This window comes from Bos taurus, chromosome 14 (assembly GCF_002263795.3).
Source record: "Bos taurus isolate L1 Dominette 01449 registration number 42190680 breed Hereford chromosome 14, ARS-UCD2.0, whole genome shotgun sequence".
Classification (NCBI taxonomy): domain Eukaryota; kingdom Metazoa; phylum Chordata; class Mammalia; order Artiodactyla; family Bovidae; genus Bos; species Bos taurus.
The window spans coordinates 31,120,093-31,137,316 of NC_037341.1; the positions used below are offsets into that span (position 1 = coordinate 31,120,093).

At 41.1% G+C, this 17,224-nt stretch overlaps 2 protein-coding genes across 9 annotated transcripts in view; both read right to left on the reverse strand.

Annotated features, from left to right (window-relative positions):
- Positions 1-2,922: 2,922 nt before the first annotated feature.
- TCF24 (transcription factor 24) lies at positions 2,923-15,343 on the reverse strand. The gene is made up of 3 exons (XM_015474465.3): positions 13,854-15,343; positions 12,661-13,060; positions 2,923-5,293 (listed from the first exon to the last, which is right to left on the reverse strand). Exons 1-3 carry the CDS (start codon positions 14,123-14,125, stop codon positions 5,180-5,182), a joined length of 786 nt encoding a protein of 261 aa, XP_015329951.2. The 5' UTR covers positions 14,126-15,343; the 3' UTR covers positions 2,923-5,179.
- Positions 15,291-17,224, reverse strand: part of PPP1R42 (protein phosphatase 1 regulatory subunit 42) — a 46,423-nt gene continuing 44,489 nt past the window's right edge. For 6 of the 8 annotated variants that reach the window (XM_059893151.1, XM_025001455.2, XM_005215462.5 and 3 more), the window contains one exon: positions 15,656-15,760. In XM_059893151.1, coding sequence (XP_059749134.1) covers positions 15,747-15,760 — 14 coding nt within the window. In that variant the 3' untranslated portion in view covers positions 15,656-15,746. Of the gene's footprint in view, positions 15,761-17,224 lie in introns of all 8 variants that reach the window. The other 2 variants (NR_153377.1, NM_001075238.3) reach the window with 1 other exon arrangement.

The window sequence follows — 17,224 nt, forward strand, 5'->3', positions numbered from 1 at the left end:
GAGCTACCAGGGAATTATTTCACATCAACTGTGAGCTGAGGGCAAGAGGAGAAAAGGCAAGGGGCAGTTTGTTGAGGGCAAACACTAAGCCTGGTGCTTATTGCAGTGATGGATTGATCTTAGCTGGAAGTCAGGTTCATTTCAAGGCAGTCTCTCCTGTGTGTCCCAGAACATCACACCTGTAGCCTGACTGAACATGGGTGGACCAGGCCTCCTCCTTCTGAGAGGAGGATCTGGAAATAGCTTCCTGCTTCTCACCTCTCTCTCCTCTCCACTCTCCTGTCTCTGCCATTGCTGTTGTTATTCAGTTGCAAAATTGTGTCCGAGTCTTTGTGACTTCATGGACTGTAGCACATCTCTGCTGTTGAACCCCACTTTTTTCACTTGCTATTATTGCAAGTGAAATTATTATTATTGCAAGTGCTATTATTGCAGTTTCAAGAGGGCTCTGGTCTAGGGGCTTACTGTCAGCAAGAGGTACAGGTGTGCTGCACACAGTAAGGACAGTTTTGTATGGGCCTTTGAAAAATATAAACTTAATTTAAAAATTTTGACATGCAAGACATGCTTACATAGATAAGTATGTAAAGCATTTAGGTGCCTTATAATAGCACACATTTAAAGGTTGTAAATTAAGTGACTTCAGAACTTATTTGAAAATAAGAACATCTAAAATCAGTTCTTATTTAGACCTCACATTGTTTTAAAAGGCCCCCAGTTTTTAATGGCCATAAAAACAGAGACAAGTGATTTAAGTTCATCCCCAGACCTCCCCATGGACATACTTCTTGGTCCTGAGAGGGCAGGAATGCATGCATTTCTTCAGTAACATTCATGTGTACAGGAAATGACTATTGACATAATCTTTAAGCCTAATAGTTAAGACTATTCTTCAGTTTATAATTTAAAAGCTTCTGACAGCTCTGTGCTGTGGTATAATTTATAATGAAAGTCTGACTGATTGAGGTATATTTCACTGAACTGGTTTCTCTTATGAGTTGAAACTAAGGCTTGTGTAAACATAGGAAGGGAAGCCTTTCCCCGGCTTATGTAGTTGGGCAAGAATATTTAATGTCCCTCATTCCCAACTGTGCTGCAGTACCATCTGTGCTGTACTCAAAGTTTATAGAAAGCAAATCTACAGGATTTAAGGGGCATTTATTTTTTTCAATAAAATAACCACATATAAGACACCAGCTACCAGTGTGCAGCAAAATAAAAGTAGTTTTTTGAGATATACAATTTTGTAGTACTCCCTTTGGAGAAGGCAATGGCACCCCACTCCAGTACTCTTGCCTAGAAAATCCCATGGACGGAGGAGCCTGGTGGGCTGCAGTCCATGGGGTCGCTAAGAGTCGGACACGACTGAGCCACTTCACTTTCATTTTTCACTTTCCACTTTCATGCATTGGAGAAAGAAATGGCAACCCACTCCAGTGTTCTTGCCTGGAGAATCCCAGGGATGGGGGAGCCTGGTGGGCTGCCGTCTATGGGGTCGCACAGAGTCGAACACGACTGAAGTGACTTAGAAGCAGCAGCAGCAGCATACAGAGCTAGGAAAGAGCATTTAGGTTAAACTGCCCTCTCAAGGTATCTAATATATGAATTTGGATCAGAAGCAATCTGTTTGACTTATCATTTCTTCTCCCTGCCAGCTAAGAATACAGTTTTATATACAGCCAGCATGCAAAGTGTCTTAAAAGATGCCAAATACAATTCATGTGTTGATTTCTAACGGAATTATGTCGGCCATGGTGGAGATGTTTGGTCTGGATTGGATTATTTCCTCAGAATGGCACTATTGACACACTGAAGACTAAATAAAAAGATTAAATACTGCTGGAAAATATATATAGAATTATTCTATAACCCACCCCCCTCCCCCCAAACACAAAAACCTAAACCAAAAAAAGAGATCTTATTAGAGCTGGAAAGCTTTCTTTCTGATAATAACTGGCTAGCTGCCTTCATGAATATAAAATGAGACCCTTTGGAAAAAGGAAAAATTATTGAATAATTTAACCTAAAAAGCAATTTCAACTAAAATACTGTGCATTTCAGTGAGGACAACTAGCATTTATTTACTTTTCTTATAGCTTTTTCTTACTTTAAATAAATTCTCCATGAGTAGATAAGAAAATTACTGTTTAGGATTATCAATAACTGCAGATTGAAGTAGTTGGATCAAAAAAGCCTTATCAAAATATAAAAAGTTTTTAAAAATATTTATTTTTATTTATTTACTTGACTACACTGTATCTTAGTTATGGCATGTGGGATCTAGTTCCCCCAACCAGGGGTCAAACCCAGGTCCTCTGCTTTGGGAGCATGGAGTCCTGGACACTGGACCACCAAGAAAGTCCCTAAAACCAGTATTTTCTATCACCAAATAATGTGTGAAACAGATACTTTCACCTTCACTCTGTTCTAAACAACCATTTCCACTGTGAGACTTTTACTTTTCCACTTCATTCCTTTTCATTATTATTTTTTAAAACAGGTATGTATATACTTTTTAATGTAGCTTTACTGATGTATAATTGACACACAAACTGCATTGTAAGCATTTTTATAATCAGAAAAAGAAGCAACAAATATTTTAAAGGTCTATTAGAACTGGTTATGCTTCTGAAAAGGTATTTCCTCATCCACCCAAATTATCACTACCGAGGAATCGTAAATATATGACTATTACTGAGAGAGGTGAGTGAACTGAAGACACTTAAAGGAGGATTTCCCTTGCATATTATGGGATAATATGGTGATCCAGTATACCCTCTTCCCCTCCATATTACATACTCCACTAAAGATAGCATGGTGAAGAAGCTAATACCAAGTAGGTGTCTATCTTCTAGAAAGATTTTCAAGTGTTGCAATAGGTATTTGTTAAATAACTTCAGAGATAGATATAACAGACTAAACTAATTTTCAAATTGGTACTTTATTTTATTTTAGTAATATCCTTTATCTTGACCATGCACCATTAATTAAACAGCATGCTTCTTTTAAACTTTGAGTGAAAATATGCAATTTCACCTCAAGTTTTCCAACCTACCAAACGCTGTTACCATATTTAGGAATTTAATAAAATGTTATAAAGCTTATGAGAGAACTATAGTTCTTTGGCATTAAAACATTTGTAACTGGACAAGAAGAAATAAAAAGTAATACTGTTAAGACAATGACTAATAATTTAGAAGGAGGATTTAGAAAAGTCTGATAATTCAACAACAATTGTAATTATTCCCCAACTAAATGCTTTAAAAACGGCATTTTCCCCCTGAAATTCTTGCTATCACATTTAGTGTTTTGAGTTCAGTTCCAGGTAACTTTAAAGAAGTTCTGATTTCATTCCTTAAAAGATTATTTTTAGCACTTTTTTATTCTAATAATTTATAATAATGAATGGCTGAATCCATCTCATTTTATTTTGTATTCCTTTCAATGGCATATGAATGGGTAAGTATACTCACAAATATTTAAATATACAAACATTTTTGCTACATATTAATATGCAGACATTTTTTATTATATGCCTTTTCTTTTTAAAGACATGCTTTGGTCACATTACAATGAGTATATTCACATTAAAATAAAAGTTACAAACTATCAGACATGAGCCAAGACATGATCATCCTCAAATCAACTTTGCCTTCAAATAGTCTTTTATTTCATTTCACTGCCAAAAGCTAGAGTTAAATGGAGGAGGAAATGAAATGGTGGTTCAGCTGCTATCTTAATTCAACCAAAGCCATTCATACACATTTCTATTTTATAATCTTGGACAAACCCACAACTTTAAAACTGCAGGTTATCAAGAAATGAATGACCTTCACACACCTGGACAGTGAAATAGTAAAGAGTGAGGAGAAAAATAAGAAAGGGAGATAAAAGGGAATCTAAATCAGCAAAGATGACAAAAGAGACTAATAATTTAAACAAGTGTCTCTACTACACTCTGTTGTTTTGAGATTTGATGTGTTCCCTGATAAATATCCCCACTTCTCAGCTAGGACCATCAAGTTCCTGCCAGAACTGAAACCACTGGTTCAGTCAGGCAAAAGAGCTGCTCCCTGGGTACTTCATGTGCGGGACAGTGGGAGAGACCCAGAGCAGAGGGCTTTTCCTGCTTGTGGGTCCAAATTGGAGCATCCTGTATCTCAGGATGGTCACTCTGTGTCCTTAGACCTCTTCAAGGTACAGATCAGCCCCAGAAGTCCCAAGTCAGAAAGGACTTCTCCTGTTTCATAAGGGTCAGGTAGGTTCACTATGAACAGCAGCTGACAAGGGGAGAAGGAACCTGGCCAAGGTTGTGACTGTGAAGTCAAGGGGTTCACTGGAGGCCCCCGACAGGCCTGAACATGCCACTGTCTCTAGGGGCTACAGCTAAACCTGCTTACCTAGTGCAGGACCAGAGAGTAGGGTGAATATGGTGTGACTGGGGGGCAGGGAGGGTGGCAAACCCTGCTGCCCAGTGACAACCATCTGCTGTTCGCACAGGGTTGCAGGGAGGCCCAGTGCCTTCCATAATTTGGAAACACAGTAAGATATTTAATAATCCTCTAGGAAGGCGGCCAAGACTTGTCCTAGGAAGCAAACCATTTCTAATATTCCAAACAAGTTTTCTAAGAGGGAAAAACAGTTATAGAAGTTACTGTGTCGCCATATAGTTCAATAGTCCTCACATATATTCAGCTAAAACTGAGTAAATGATCTAGCACCTTCCAGCTGGAATGGCTTCTTAGACCAATTTTAAGCACAGGCCGGTTTTCTCAAAAATGAAATACTGGTGTTTTACAAACCCAGTTTTAATTTTTTTAAACCAGGAAGATTGTACAGATGAGCTTGTGATAGATACATTATAGAAAACATATGTATTCTTTGGCTATATACACAATTCTTTGTTGTTGTGTGGGTTTTTTTTTTTTTCCCATTAGTTTCTTCTGCAATTTATAGTAGTGACTCTCTCATACTGAATGGACAAGCTGTGTATTTTTACACTTGACTGAGGATTTCATTCCACATTTACTTAGATTAGATAAATTAGAATATCCAACTATGGATTCACGTGAAAACTTTCAGAAATAATGCTTGTTATGTCTGATGTAATAAATATAGTTATTTCATATCAGTTAAAAACAACAACATCACTTTCTACCAGCTCCCATCAGGGGAGAGCCTAAGGCTGAGAGTCTGTTGGAATATTGTCATGATTTGTTTTTTCTCCAGAGACAGGATGCTTCAGAAACTGACCAGTAGCACCAATGTACAATCTTGATCGCATGGGCCATTTCTGAAAAAGAATATTTAAACAATAATCCAAAAGTTAGTATCTACAGTGTGCAATTATAATATTAAAAATTCCTAATGCTTCAATGCAAATGCAATACTATGTAGCTAGTAACAACTGTGATTACAAAGTTTAAGTGATGACAAAAAAATGTTTATTAATGCTAACAGCAAAATTTAAAATATACCCAGACTCTGATTATAACTGTATGAAATAATATGCGTGCATGTGGACCAGAACTGCAAAAAATTATGAAGAATAAATATATTTAGATGTAGGAAAATTTATCTATCTACAATGTTTTAACTGTAAACTCAACCTTAAACAAAATCCCTGGCTTTAAAAATGTTTTAAAAAGTTATATGTGGTATTATGCATCTACATTTGTCAAAGGATTACAATGAAAAGTGACTAATTCACCTACCTAAACATTTTATTCTGCTAAAAGCAATATCCGGAAGTTGCAAATATTAGAATGTTCGGGGTTACACAGCTACAACACCTAGATTAAATGTCTGCTTGTACTGGCATCACACGCTCTAACCTTCAGTCATTATCACATTTCTATTCTGATTGTGACTTTTCTAAATTCACCTTTAAAATGGCCAGCCTCTCAAATAATATAATTAATTTCCAAACAGGATGATGATGAAAAAATATACTACACAGGTAATACTTTCAGGATGGACTTTTTTTTCTTAGAGGGGAGGGTCATATAATTTTGGTTTAAGGTCTTTGGAATACTAATCAGAGAAATACTGTGTTTTTTTTTTTTTTTAAATACAAAGATAAGTCTTTAGACTAAAGTGCAGTTCTCTGAGGTCGGCAGTGGGGTCCCACACTCTCCAGAGAGTAAACACTGTTGTGAGCAGCAGGCTACTTTCACCAGTGAATGTACATGGGCAGACTGCTGGTTACACAGCACCATGAAATGTTCTTTTTAAAAAAAAAAACTTAAAATTAAAATTAATATATTTATTTGGCTCTGCCAGGCTTCAGTTGTGGCACACAGGATCTTCAATTTTTATTGCAGCATACAGGAGTTGTGGCATGCAGAATCTTTAGTTGTGATATGTGGGATCTAGTTCCCTGACCAAGGGTCAAACCTGGGCCTCCTGCACTGGGAGCACAGAGTCTTAGCCACTGGACCACCAGTGGAAAGGGTGGTCCTTGAAATGTTCTTAAATGCCTGGAAGATAATCCATGGTGCTCAAACAGAGGTACTGTTATTAACAATTCAAAGTCCATAAGAGGACTTCCCTGGTGGTACAGTGGTTAAGAATCTGCCTGCTAATGCAGGGAACATAGGTTCCCTGGTCCAGGAAGATTCCACATGCTGTAGGGCAACTGAGCCCATGCTTGAGAGCCCGTGTTCCACAAGAGGAACCACTGCAATGAGAAGCCCGACCGGAGAGTAATCCCCATCCGCCACAACCAGAGAAAGCCCGTGCACAGCAATGAAGACCCAATACATCCAGTAAATAAATGAATAAATAAATAAATTTTTTAAAAGTTCATAAGAGCTCTGGCTTTTCAACACAAGTTGTACATTAGGATCACATGGGAGCTTTAAAAAAAAAACAAAAACTAACGGCCAAATCACACTCCAGAACAATTAAATCAGACTGGACCTCTTCATAAAAGTATCAGGTAGAGCCAATTCTTATCTGGAATAATATAAGCCTGCCTTATAAGCCTTCCAAATACAGGGACTGTCACCTCAACTGGGATTCCTGATGTAAAATGTAGCATAAGGAATAATAAGTAAGCATGTGAGTTTTATGCCTCCAGATGTGATAACTGAACTTGCTCCAATGTGGTTTAGATCATTTCAGAGTCCTAAAGTCAGATTATTCTGCTCAGAATCTAGCAGAACTTCAACACAGATTAAATACAACATCTGTGTTACTTGGAATTTAAAATGTTCCACTCCTATATAATCTTCCTATAAACAAACTTGTATTTTATATTCAATACAGTAATAAGACTGACTATTATTTATTTTTGCAAATCCATTTCAGGTTTTGTTTTAAATCATAGAAGTGCATTCGTGTATGCTCTGGATGTATCATATTGGTCCTATTCCTGGGATTCCCTTGACCAGTTGGGAATGTGAAGCGTTTTAGAAATTTGCCTGGGATTTTTTGATATGTCTGAATTTGGCATTGTTAGACCAGAGTTAAGGCCTGCATTATACTGAAGAATCCAGTGTCATGGTATTATGGAGTGAACATTTGTGTTCCCCCAAAACTTACTTGTTAATACTCTAACCCCCAGTGTGATGATAATTTGGAGAGGTAATTATGGTTAGATGAGGTCATGAGGGTGGGTCCCTCATGATAGGATTAGTGGCCTTTTAAGAAGAGGTAGAGCTCCCCTTCTTTGAGAAAGAGTGAAGTTGGCCAAATGCAAGACAGAAGAGAGCTCTCGCTAGGAAGTGAGTTGGCCAACACCATGATCTTGAATTTTCCAGCTTCCAACTGTGAGAAAATAAATTTCTGTTGTTTCATCTACCCGTCTGTGGTATTTTGTTATCACAGTCTGAGCTGATCACCACGTCCAGCAAGTAGTATAGGGCATAGATCGTCAATTTGAAGTGCAGATTTTCAGGCATATCATAAACAAGTGCTTTTATTTTTAAAAGACTTAATTAATTAATTTGGATGTGTCAGATGTTAGTTGCAGCATGTGGGATCCTCGAACTTTGTTGAGGCATGCAAGATCTTTACTTGCAGCATACAGGGTCTTTTACTTGTGGAAGGTGAACTCTTAGTTGCCATATGTGGGGATCTGGTTCCTTGACCAGGGATCAATCCCTGGCCCCTTGCACTGGGAGCATGCAGTCTTGGCCACTGGACCACCAGGGAAGTCCCTAAATCTGCACTTTTCAATCTTTTACACTACTGCCACATTTTCATGAGTATAAAAATCTCATGCTCAAACCTCAAATGTAATTTGAGAATTCTACACTTGAGAATGTAGATAATAATAATTTGAGAATGTGAATTAAAACACATCAAAAAATAAATAAAATAAAAGTATTACTGAATGCTCCCTGTTAATTCTATGTGTTACCTGGGTTTCACTGTATTGAGAATCACTCTAAAGCATGCAACCAAGAGTGGAGACCAATGAAGGGATCTGCTCTACAGCCTTGCTAGTAGGTAAGTGGCCTTCCCAGGTGGCCCAGAGGTAAAGTATCTGGGTAAAGAACTGTCTTGCCAATGCAAGACATGAGGGTTTGATCCCTGGGTAGGGAAGATCCCCTAGAGCAGGAAATGGCACCCCACTCGAGTATTCTTGCCTGGAAAATTTCATGGACAGAGGAGCCTGGCGAGCTACAGTCAGTGGGGCTGCCAAGAGTCAGACACCACTGAGTGACTGAGTGCACACACTACGTAAGTAATTTATATGTAATTTATGAAAAAAACCTAAAAATGTTTATGTGGAGTTTTGCCTGATATTTCATGAACTTCGTAAAGTTTCCTTTTTAATAACTTTGTGTCCCTGGATTTTCAAAAAGGCTACTAAAAATTTTTTTTAATGAATTTAAGTAGACACACAAATAGTTTTAGGAGTCAGAAATAAACATATAAATAAAATATTGGTTAGGTTGCATGGCAGCATCACGCCAAAAAAAACAGGTGACTGATTTACATTTCACTTCTCAATGGTCTGTTTTAGCATTGTGTAGATTAACACAATCTTGACTTTCTACTTTACCTAAGAAGGCATATTTAAAATTATGTAGTTTCATTAGCTTAGAACAATCTAATGCACTCATACAATTAACCAGAACTAAACCGGAAATAAAAGACTTTAAAAATATATATTCTTGATTTTTGGAGTTAAATGATTCCAAAATAATAAAACAAAGTAATAAAATTTATTTTTAAAAATTACTGTTTATCTGTGTTATCAACAATGATTCTCCAGGGCTAATGCAATTAATAAAGCCAACAGTGCTTTTCTTACAATGTAAGTAACTGAAATACAGCCCTGTTCTCTTGGAGTTCTGCTCTTTCGGATGCTGGTGCTGATCAGAACTGTTCACATCCCAAATGCATATAAAGTGTTGTTTTAGCCTATCCTCTGGGATCCCAGTCTCTTAAACCTTCCAGTTTCATTTGAGGTATTCTTTTTTTTTTTTTTTTTTAAGATTCTCAGGAGAGCTTCTTTTTTTAAAATTTATTTGGCTGTGCCGGGTCTTAGCTTCAGCATGCAGGTTCTTACGGTATTCAGGATCTGGTTCCCTGACCAGGGATGTAACCCTGGCCCCCTGCATTGGAAGGCACAGAATCTTAACCACGGGACCAATGGGCAAGTCTCTTGAGGTACTCTTACTGTAAATTCCCAACAATGCTAACAATGCCAAATCTCCAATACTGATGATAAGATGATTATTTTGATGATTCAAAATTATGGCCTTGAAATATTTGTTAATGGATCTTTGATCATCAAAGTAAGGCCCAGTAATACTATGTTGTAAGAAAAATAGTCATTTTGGAACACTCTTTAACTAAAGGTTATAGTACCTTTTGTAGATTAAAAAGTACAAATAATTAGAATATGTCTTTGGCATTAGATTAATCAACAACAGACTTAATATTTAAGTATTTTGGTAGTATCTGTAAAATAAAGTGTCACAAACAGTTTCAGTTATGTACACAGAATCTCTTTCCTCTGCATCGCCACAGCACAAGGTTATAGTCTCTTATGGCATGTACAGCATTCTCTCTTAAAATTGTTGTTGTTCAGTCGCTAAGTCCAGTCTGACTCTTCTGCGTCTCCATGGACTATAGCCCGTCAGGCTTCTCTGTCCATGGGATTCTCCAGGCAAGAATACTGGAGTGGGTTGCCATTTCCTCCGAAAGGGGATCTTCCCAATGCGGGGAATGAACCCGCACATCTCCTGCATTGGCAGGCAGATTCTTACCGCTTAGCCACTGGGGAAGCGGAGAAGGCAATGGCAACCCAGTCCAGTACTCTTGCCTGGAAAGTCCCATGGACGGAGGAGCCTGGTGGGCTGCAGTCCATGGGGTCACTAAGAGTCAGACACGACTGAGCAACTTCCCTTTCACTTTTCACTTTCATGCATTGGAGAAGGAAATGGCAACCCACTCCAGTGTTAGTGTTCTTGCCTGGAGAATCCCAAGGACAGGGGAGTCTGGTGGGCTGCCGTCTATGGGGTCACACAGAGTCGGACACGACTGAAGCGACTTAGCAGCAGCAGCAGCAGCACTGGGGAAGCCTGTGTCTTATAATACTGTTATTGTATTTATGTCTTTTTCTCCATTCTATGTTCATTTAGGGCAAGGATTGAGTCTTACCCTTAATTGTATTCACTCTCTTAACAGTGCTTTGCACATAGCAGAAACCCAGTAAATAATTTTAAAATAGGCTAGTCATTTGTTCAACCACCATAAATTTCATTTTTTAATATTTATTTTTATTTATTTATATGCCCAGGTCTTAGTTGTGGCATCTGGGATCTCTGATCTTCCTTGCCAGCATGCAGGATCTTTAGCTATGGCTGTGGGTCTAGTTCCCTAACCAGGAATAGAATCCTGGCATCCATGCATTGAGAGCATAGAGGCTTAGCCACTGGACTACCAGGGAAGTCCCTCAATTTCATTTTAAGAGGTAATCTTTGGCCGTCTTTCATTATCCCTATAATTGTCTTTTAAAATCAAAACAATTGATTCAGAGGACAAATGAGATATAATTTTTCTTTAAAGAGTTATAAGACTACAAAAACATTTGGTATGGGAATTAGGGCAAAAAGAAACTCTTGTTAAGCTTATTGTTACATGAAATTTATGGTTTTAGCATTCATGAAAATTATGGTTTTAACGTTACTCATTCAAAAAAGCACTGCAAGAAACAAAAGTGAAAAACAACGGGATTTCTCATATGATTTCTCTCTCCCACAAAGAGGCATTTAACAGATGCCTTTTGTATTAAGCCTACTTAATGTTGAAATAAACTTTGTTAGAGTATAATGTCAAGTCAAAAGAAATCTAATATAAATGATACATTTGAATAGCAATCTGACGTACCTAATATTAATCTAATATTGATAGATTAATAACATCTAATGGTTATATACAAAACCCCTCAATTAGTAATGAATAAATTTCCAGCTGAGGTTATATAACACATGAATGGAATGGAATAGCCTATCATAATTATGAATAAATAATACTTCAAATATTTACACTTAATATTTGAACTAGTTTGAATATCATCATGTTGATTGCATTTGCAAAGTAAATTTTGTTAAAGCTTACCACAGAATTTTAAGTTCAATTAATATTAGAGGATGTATTTTACCTTCATTTCAATAATGATTATTCAATAATTTACTGAACATTGATATACTTAAGGCAAAGTCTTAATTTTATATTTGTGTGTGTGAAAATGTGAATAGTAGAATAAAAATTTTGAATATTTAGTTTTAGAAAATATAGGGAAGGAGATTCATTTTGAACAGAAAGCCTGATCGATGTAATATTTAAAAAACAATTAGATCTAGGAGAAAAGGATGATGAGAGTCTAAATATTGCAATATAGGTAATAAATCATAATCATAAAAACTGTATTAAACAAAACCCTGACCAATTTTGTACATTACTACCTACATGTAATGTAAAAAATATTATACAAGAGGAACTCTCTTGGCTAATTTTGTACATTAAAGAATTTGAATATAGTATTTAATCCGAACACAAATACATGCCAATTTATTATGAAAATTACATAAACTCATTGTAATTTTTCTAACATTCTTGGTAGTTCCTAGTCTATGATAGTTAACATTAAAATGTACTGAAAATTTACCATATGGGGATGCAGAACGGTCTCATTTTACAAAAAAATTTCAACATTGGTTTCCTAGGGTGAGTTAGCAACAGATAATTCCATCACCCTATTTAATTCGTGAAACTTTAAAAAAATTGACAAAAATCACAAGGGGAAACATAATTATGTAAATTTAAAACCCTCAAAGGCTCTGATAACTAAAAATTATCAGGATGTGCAACCAAGCACCCCACCAGGCACCCCCGAAAAACGTCTCATCTAGGAAAGGTATCCTGTAGATTCCATCATCCTATAGGGGGCATGAGACTCCCCCTACCCAAGCCACCCCAGGTTTAAGCCACTACCTGCAAACCGTTAAGGAGTAACCTAGTGCAGTGGGGACCTCCCTGCCGGTGACTTGGCAGGCGAAGATCGCTCTCCGGGTCTGTCCCCTGTCTCACCCGGAAGGAGCGGTGAGAGCTCGCTGGTATCTGCCCAAGCAGTGTCAGACTCGGCAGGTCATGGTGCCTTGCTCCCGGGCCCGGCTCCTCAGTGCCTTGCCCGCCTACCTTGACCGGGTGTAGGTAACCATCCCCGCGAAGGGCGCCCAGTCCTGGGTCCGCCGGCGCCTCGGCGTCGTCCTGCAGGCTGCGGGTGAGGTGCGCAATATAGGTGGTGGCCAGCAGCAGCACGTCCAGCTTGGACAGCTTTGTGTCCGGCGGCACCGACGGCAGCGTGCGCTGCAGCTCCAGGAAGGCGTGCCGCAGAGTCTGCACGCGGCTGCGCTCCCGCGCCGCGTTCGCGGCCGCCGGCCGCCCGCCTCCCGACCGCGCGCCGCCGCCTGGGCCCGAGGGTCCCGGCCCGGTCCGTCCGGGGCTCAAGTCTCGGACTGCGACTACCGGGGGCGCGGGCTCGCTGCTGGAGATCAGGGGGCTGCCTGCGGGGCCGCCGCGGTCCATAGCGGCTTCCCTGCAAACGACCGAAGGCGCGGTGAGGCCGCGGCGCTGGTCGAGCTTAGCCCGGATGGGAGCGCAGCCCTCTCGCTCCCCCTGCGCACCCCGCCCCAGCATCCGATGTGGCTCCGGGCCATCTCAGAGTTGAACACCTTTTGATTGGGGCACTTTTGCCTTCCGGGGTCTGGGGAGAGTGGCGGGGCCCGAGGATTCCTAGACTGGTTAGAAGGCTCAGGAGGGCCCCGGTACCAACCAGCCTTGTGTGCTGTGCTTAGTCGCTCAGTCGTGTCCGATTCTTTGCGACCCCGTGGACTGTAGACAACCAGGTTCCTCTGTCCATGGGATTCTCCAGGCAAGAATACTGGAGTGGGTTGCCATTTCCTTCTCCAGGGAAATCTTGACTCAGGAATCGAACCCAAGTCTCCGCATTGCAGGCGTATTCTTTACCGTCTGAGCCACCAGGAAAGCCCAACCAGCCTTACTTTCCACCAACAATTTAGTCAAGAGGGCTACGATACTGGGAGAAGGAAGATTTCAGGTTCAGAACTTGTTCGCGCGTCTGGATTATTAGCCTGCCCATCCCGCGGGAAAGATGGAGCGGGTCAACTCGTAGAGCACGCCGTGGCCCGCGGTGCCCGCGCCGGCCGCCCTCGCATTATGCGTTCCGGAGGCTCGGGGTCCCCAGGGGCGACGGCAGGAGCCCGGGGTGGTTTCTGCCAGAGGGACCTGTGACCTCATCTCAGACTAAGGCACCCACCACCCGTCCAAGTCCGGGAACTGCGAGGCAGGGGTCGGACTCGGGTCCTCACCTTTCCTGTAGGGGCTGTGCGGGGTTCGGCTCCGCTGCTCGGGAATTGAAGCGTCTAGCCGGGTCTGCGTGGCCTGGACCGCGCCGGTCACTCCATCTTCGTCCAGCGGATCGGGTGCGCCTTTTATGCGGGCTCGTGCGAGGCGAAGACTGCTTGTGGGCCAAGCTAGGCGCCGGATCACCACGGCAGGACCCTTCGACGTCCTCTGGCACCTGTGGTGCTGTGCTGTGGGGCTGCGTGCTCCGGGAGCCTCTCTGCATCGGGAGACTCATTAATCAAACCGTCCGGCGGGGCGGGGCCATAGGGGGCGGGGCGTCTTCCTGACCACGCCCCCGCGTTCAGGTTCTCCCCCAGGTCGGGCCCCGAGCGTGGTACGTCAATCGCCCGCTGGGTTGGCGGCCGGCGGGGCCGCAGTCACGGCCTGGGCTCTAAGGACCCCAGCGCGGCATCGCGAGTTACCTTGTCTCGCCGTGAGCCTTCCGCCTCGGGCCCAGGCTGAGCCCCGGGCGTCTTCCAGATCCGCGCCGGGCCGAGGCGCGAAGGTGGCCGTTCTGTGGAACGCGCCTTAACTTTCGGTGAGGAAGTGTGGCGTGTGCCTCCTCGACGCGCTCACAGTTTGCTCCACCACAATGTCAACGTCTCCTGCCGTCTTGACTGCTTGAAGCGTAGTCCCGCCGCCTCGGGACTCCGCGACCAGTGTATTGAGCCGCCCGGAGGTAAACTGCACTGAGTTCGAGCGTGCCCACGGTCTGTGGTACTTTTAGTTCCCCTAGTCGCAATTGCTTCTTCCCGAGGCCGGCGCCTCCATCGTCCCATCCCCCACCCCGGGGCCCCCCTTTGTTTCCGTAGTTGGAACGGATTTGGGAGTTTCCCTGCGGGGAGCTCGCCCGAGGTGTTGTACCCTCGTGGCTCCCGGGGAGCGGGGATGGCGGCCGTGTGGGGAGGGGCTCCGTACAGGCTCCTTGAGGAAAGGGGGCGCTGCCCGGGGAAGCCCGGGCCCTGGATGCCCCCGACCTGGTGTCTTCACAGGTGAAGTTGGAGCAGACGCCCAATATTTCCCAGCAATGTGATTAATGCATCGTTGAAAACAATTCTTGCGTCAATCTTCTTTGAGGGTCGAGACAGAATATCGAATTTAAAGTATCCTTAATGAAACCGTTCTTTTACATGTGACATAATTTCATCCTTTACCATATATTTAAAAATTGGAGCTGCCAACAAGTACAGGGCTTTCCTGATAAAGAATCCACCTGTTTGATCCCTGGGTCAGGAAGATACCTTGGAGGAAATGGCAACCCATTCTAGTATATTTGCCTGGAGAATCCCCATGGCCAGAAGAGCCTGGTGGGCTACAGTCCTTGGGGTCGCAAAAGAGTCAAACACGACTTAGCGTCTAAATAACAAACCTAGTACATAGTAATGGTGGCACTTACTTCATTTGAGTATGAAGTTCCACACACTTTATTAGTAACTCAGAGTAATCCTCAGGTTTTCATCTCAATTCCCATTTGATAAATATAGTCAGATTTACACTTTAAGATAAAGAAGCACACCAAAATACCGTGAGTTCAGAAAACGATTACTTTTGATGAATGAGAAAGCACATCTTTATCTTCCCAGAAAATTGTATGTAATGAGAAATAAAGCAATTGTAAAGGACTGTTTCAGATTCTATAAAGAAGCAAATCAAACAGGAATTGCAAAGGTTTTTCTTAATGAGAGACTGTAAAGCTACAAACCACAAATGATGATGTTGCCTAGTGCTGTAAAGGTAAAGAATGAAACGTTTCAGATCACTGAGGTTGAATTTACTGTTTTACAAATTTACTTGCAAATTATGAAGAAGGTGAGGTTCACGTACATCATTTTTTGTCAGCAAGCTTTCAGATGTCTTCAAAGAGAGAGTTCTGTATTGACAGAGGAAAAAAAAAAAAAAACAGCATTTAAATTATTTCAAAACAAAGTTATCCAAAACAGGTAGGAAACGTATATAATCTAGGACACATTAACAACAGTGAAGGCTAATGATTAGTTACTAAACTGTGAATCTTCTCAGGCTTTAAAGAAAGCAGAAACAAAGATTGTGCCCCTGAGGTAGGGAAGATTATGGGAAATCTGTGAGTTGAGAGAGGTGTGGAAATAACAACATTGGAGTGAAGGTAGGGGCCAGGACTAGGGTAGGCAAATTAGGTGCTCAGGGCTCCTTATATTTTGCACCCTGGCATCTCACAAGCTTCCCCCTAGCCTAGACTGCTAGAGTCTTCTGCTACTCTAGGAGTTGGGACGAATGTGCATGTGCGGCACAGTGCAGGTACTTCACTGCTAATAATGACTGGCCAGTTGCCTGCTGAGTTGCCCAACAGGTTCGAAAGGACTGATGTAACAGGACCCGCCACCTCAGGCCACCCCCTTGTCTTGTCTGCTGCCACTCTAAGCAGCCTCTGAATGCTCTGATGACTCTAGTCCTAATTCCTGCAAGACTCCAGTATTTGCAATTACAGTTGAAATGGAGAATAAACATCTTCAAATTTTCAACATTATATAAATTAGTAACAGGTATCTTTTTAAGTGCTAAGTGTTTTACAGAAAGCACTTTTATTTTCTCATTTAGTCTTTACAAAAACCCTTTGAGGACCTTATAGTTGAGAAAATAAAGCTAAGAGAGTTGAAATAAGTTGTCCAAGGTCACACAGTTACTAAGTGGCAGAGACAGGATTCAAGCCAGGCAGATTGACCTTAACAGTTGTGTTTTTTACCATACTATTTTATTTACTATTTGTAGGGATCTTCATTATTTGCAAAACATTTTTTTTTGTATCTCTTATCTCAGTAAAGAGCATTAACTTGAATCCCTATTAACAATCCAAATACTATTTTCATTATACATCTTTCTTTGAAATTCTTGCCTAATCTGGTTTTAGAGTGCTATAGATTTTATTTCACTGAGTGTGATTAGGCCTTTTAAAAAGATATTTATTTGGCTGCATCAGGTCTTAGATGTGGCATGCAGAATCCTTATTTGCAGCATGTGGACTCTTTAAGTTGTAGTGTGTGAGATCTAGTTCCTTGCCAGGGATCCAAGACTGCATTGGGAGTTTGGAGTCTTACCCACGGGACCATCAGGGAAGTCCCAGTGTGATGTAGGTCTCAAAATCATACTTATCTTTTTAAAAAATGTGTCACATAGTTTGTTATCTTTATAATGTAAAATGATCACATATACCAGTGAAGAAAATATATTGTTTTGTTATCTGTATACAGTTGGTGCTTTTTTCACCTTTCAACTATTTCCTTCATTGTTAATTAAGATATAATTTACAGACTTAAACAGTCCTTTGAGTATATAGTTCAACAGTTTTGATAAAACATTT

Coding starts and splice junctions, on each gene's coding strand:
- TCF24 (XM_015474465.3), bottom strand. CDS start 14,125: ATGAGTCTCCCGATGCAGAGAGGCTCCCGGAGCACGCAGCCCCACAGC. Junction 13,061..13,853: donor GCACAGCCCCTACAGGAAAG/GTGAGGACCCGA, acceptor GGTCGTTTGCAG/GGAAGCCGCTATGGACCGCG. Junction 5,294..12,660: donor GTTACCTACACCCGGTCAAG/GTAGGCGGGCAA, acceptor ATTCTTTTTCAG/AAATGGCCCATGCGATCAAG.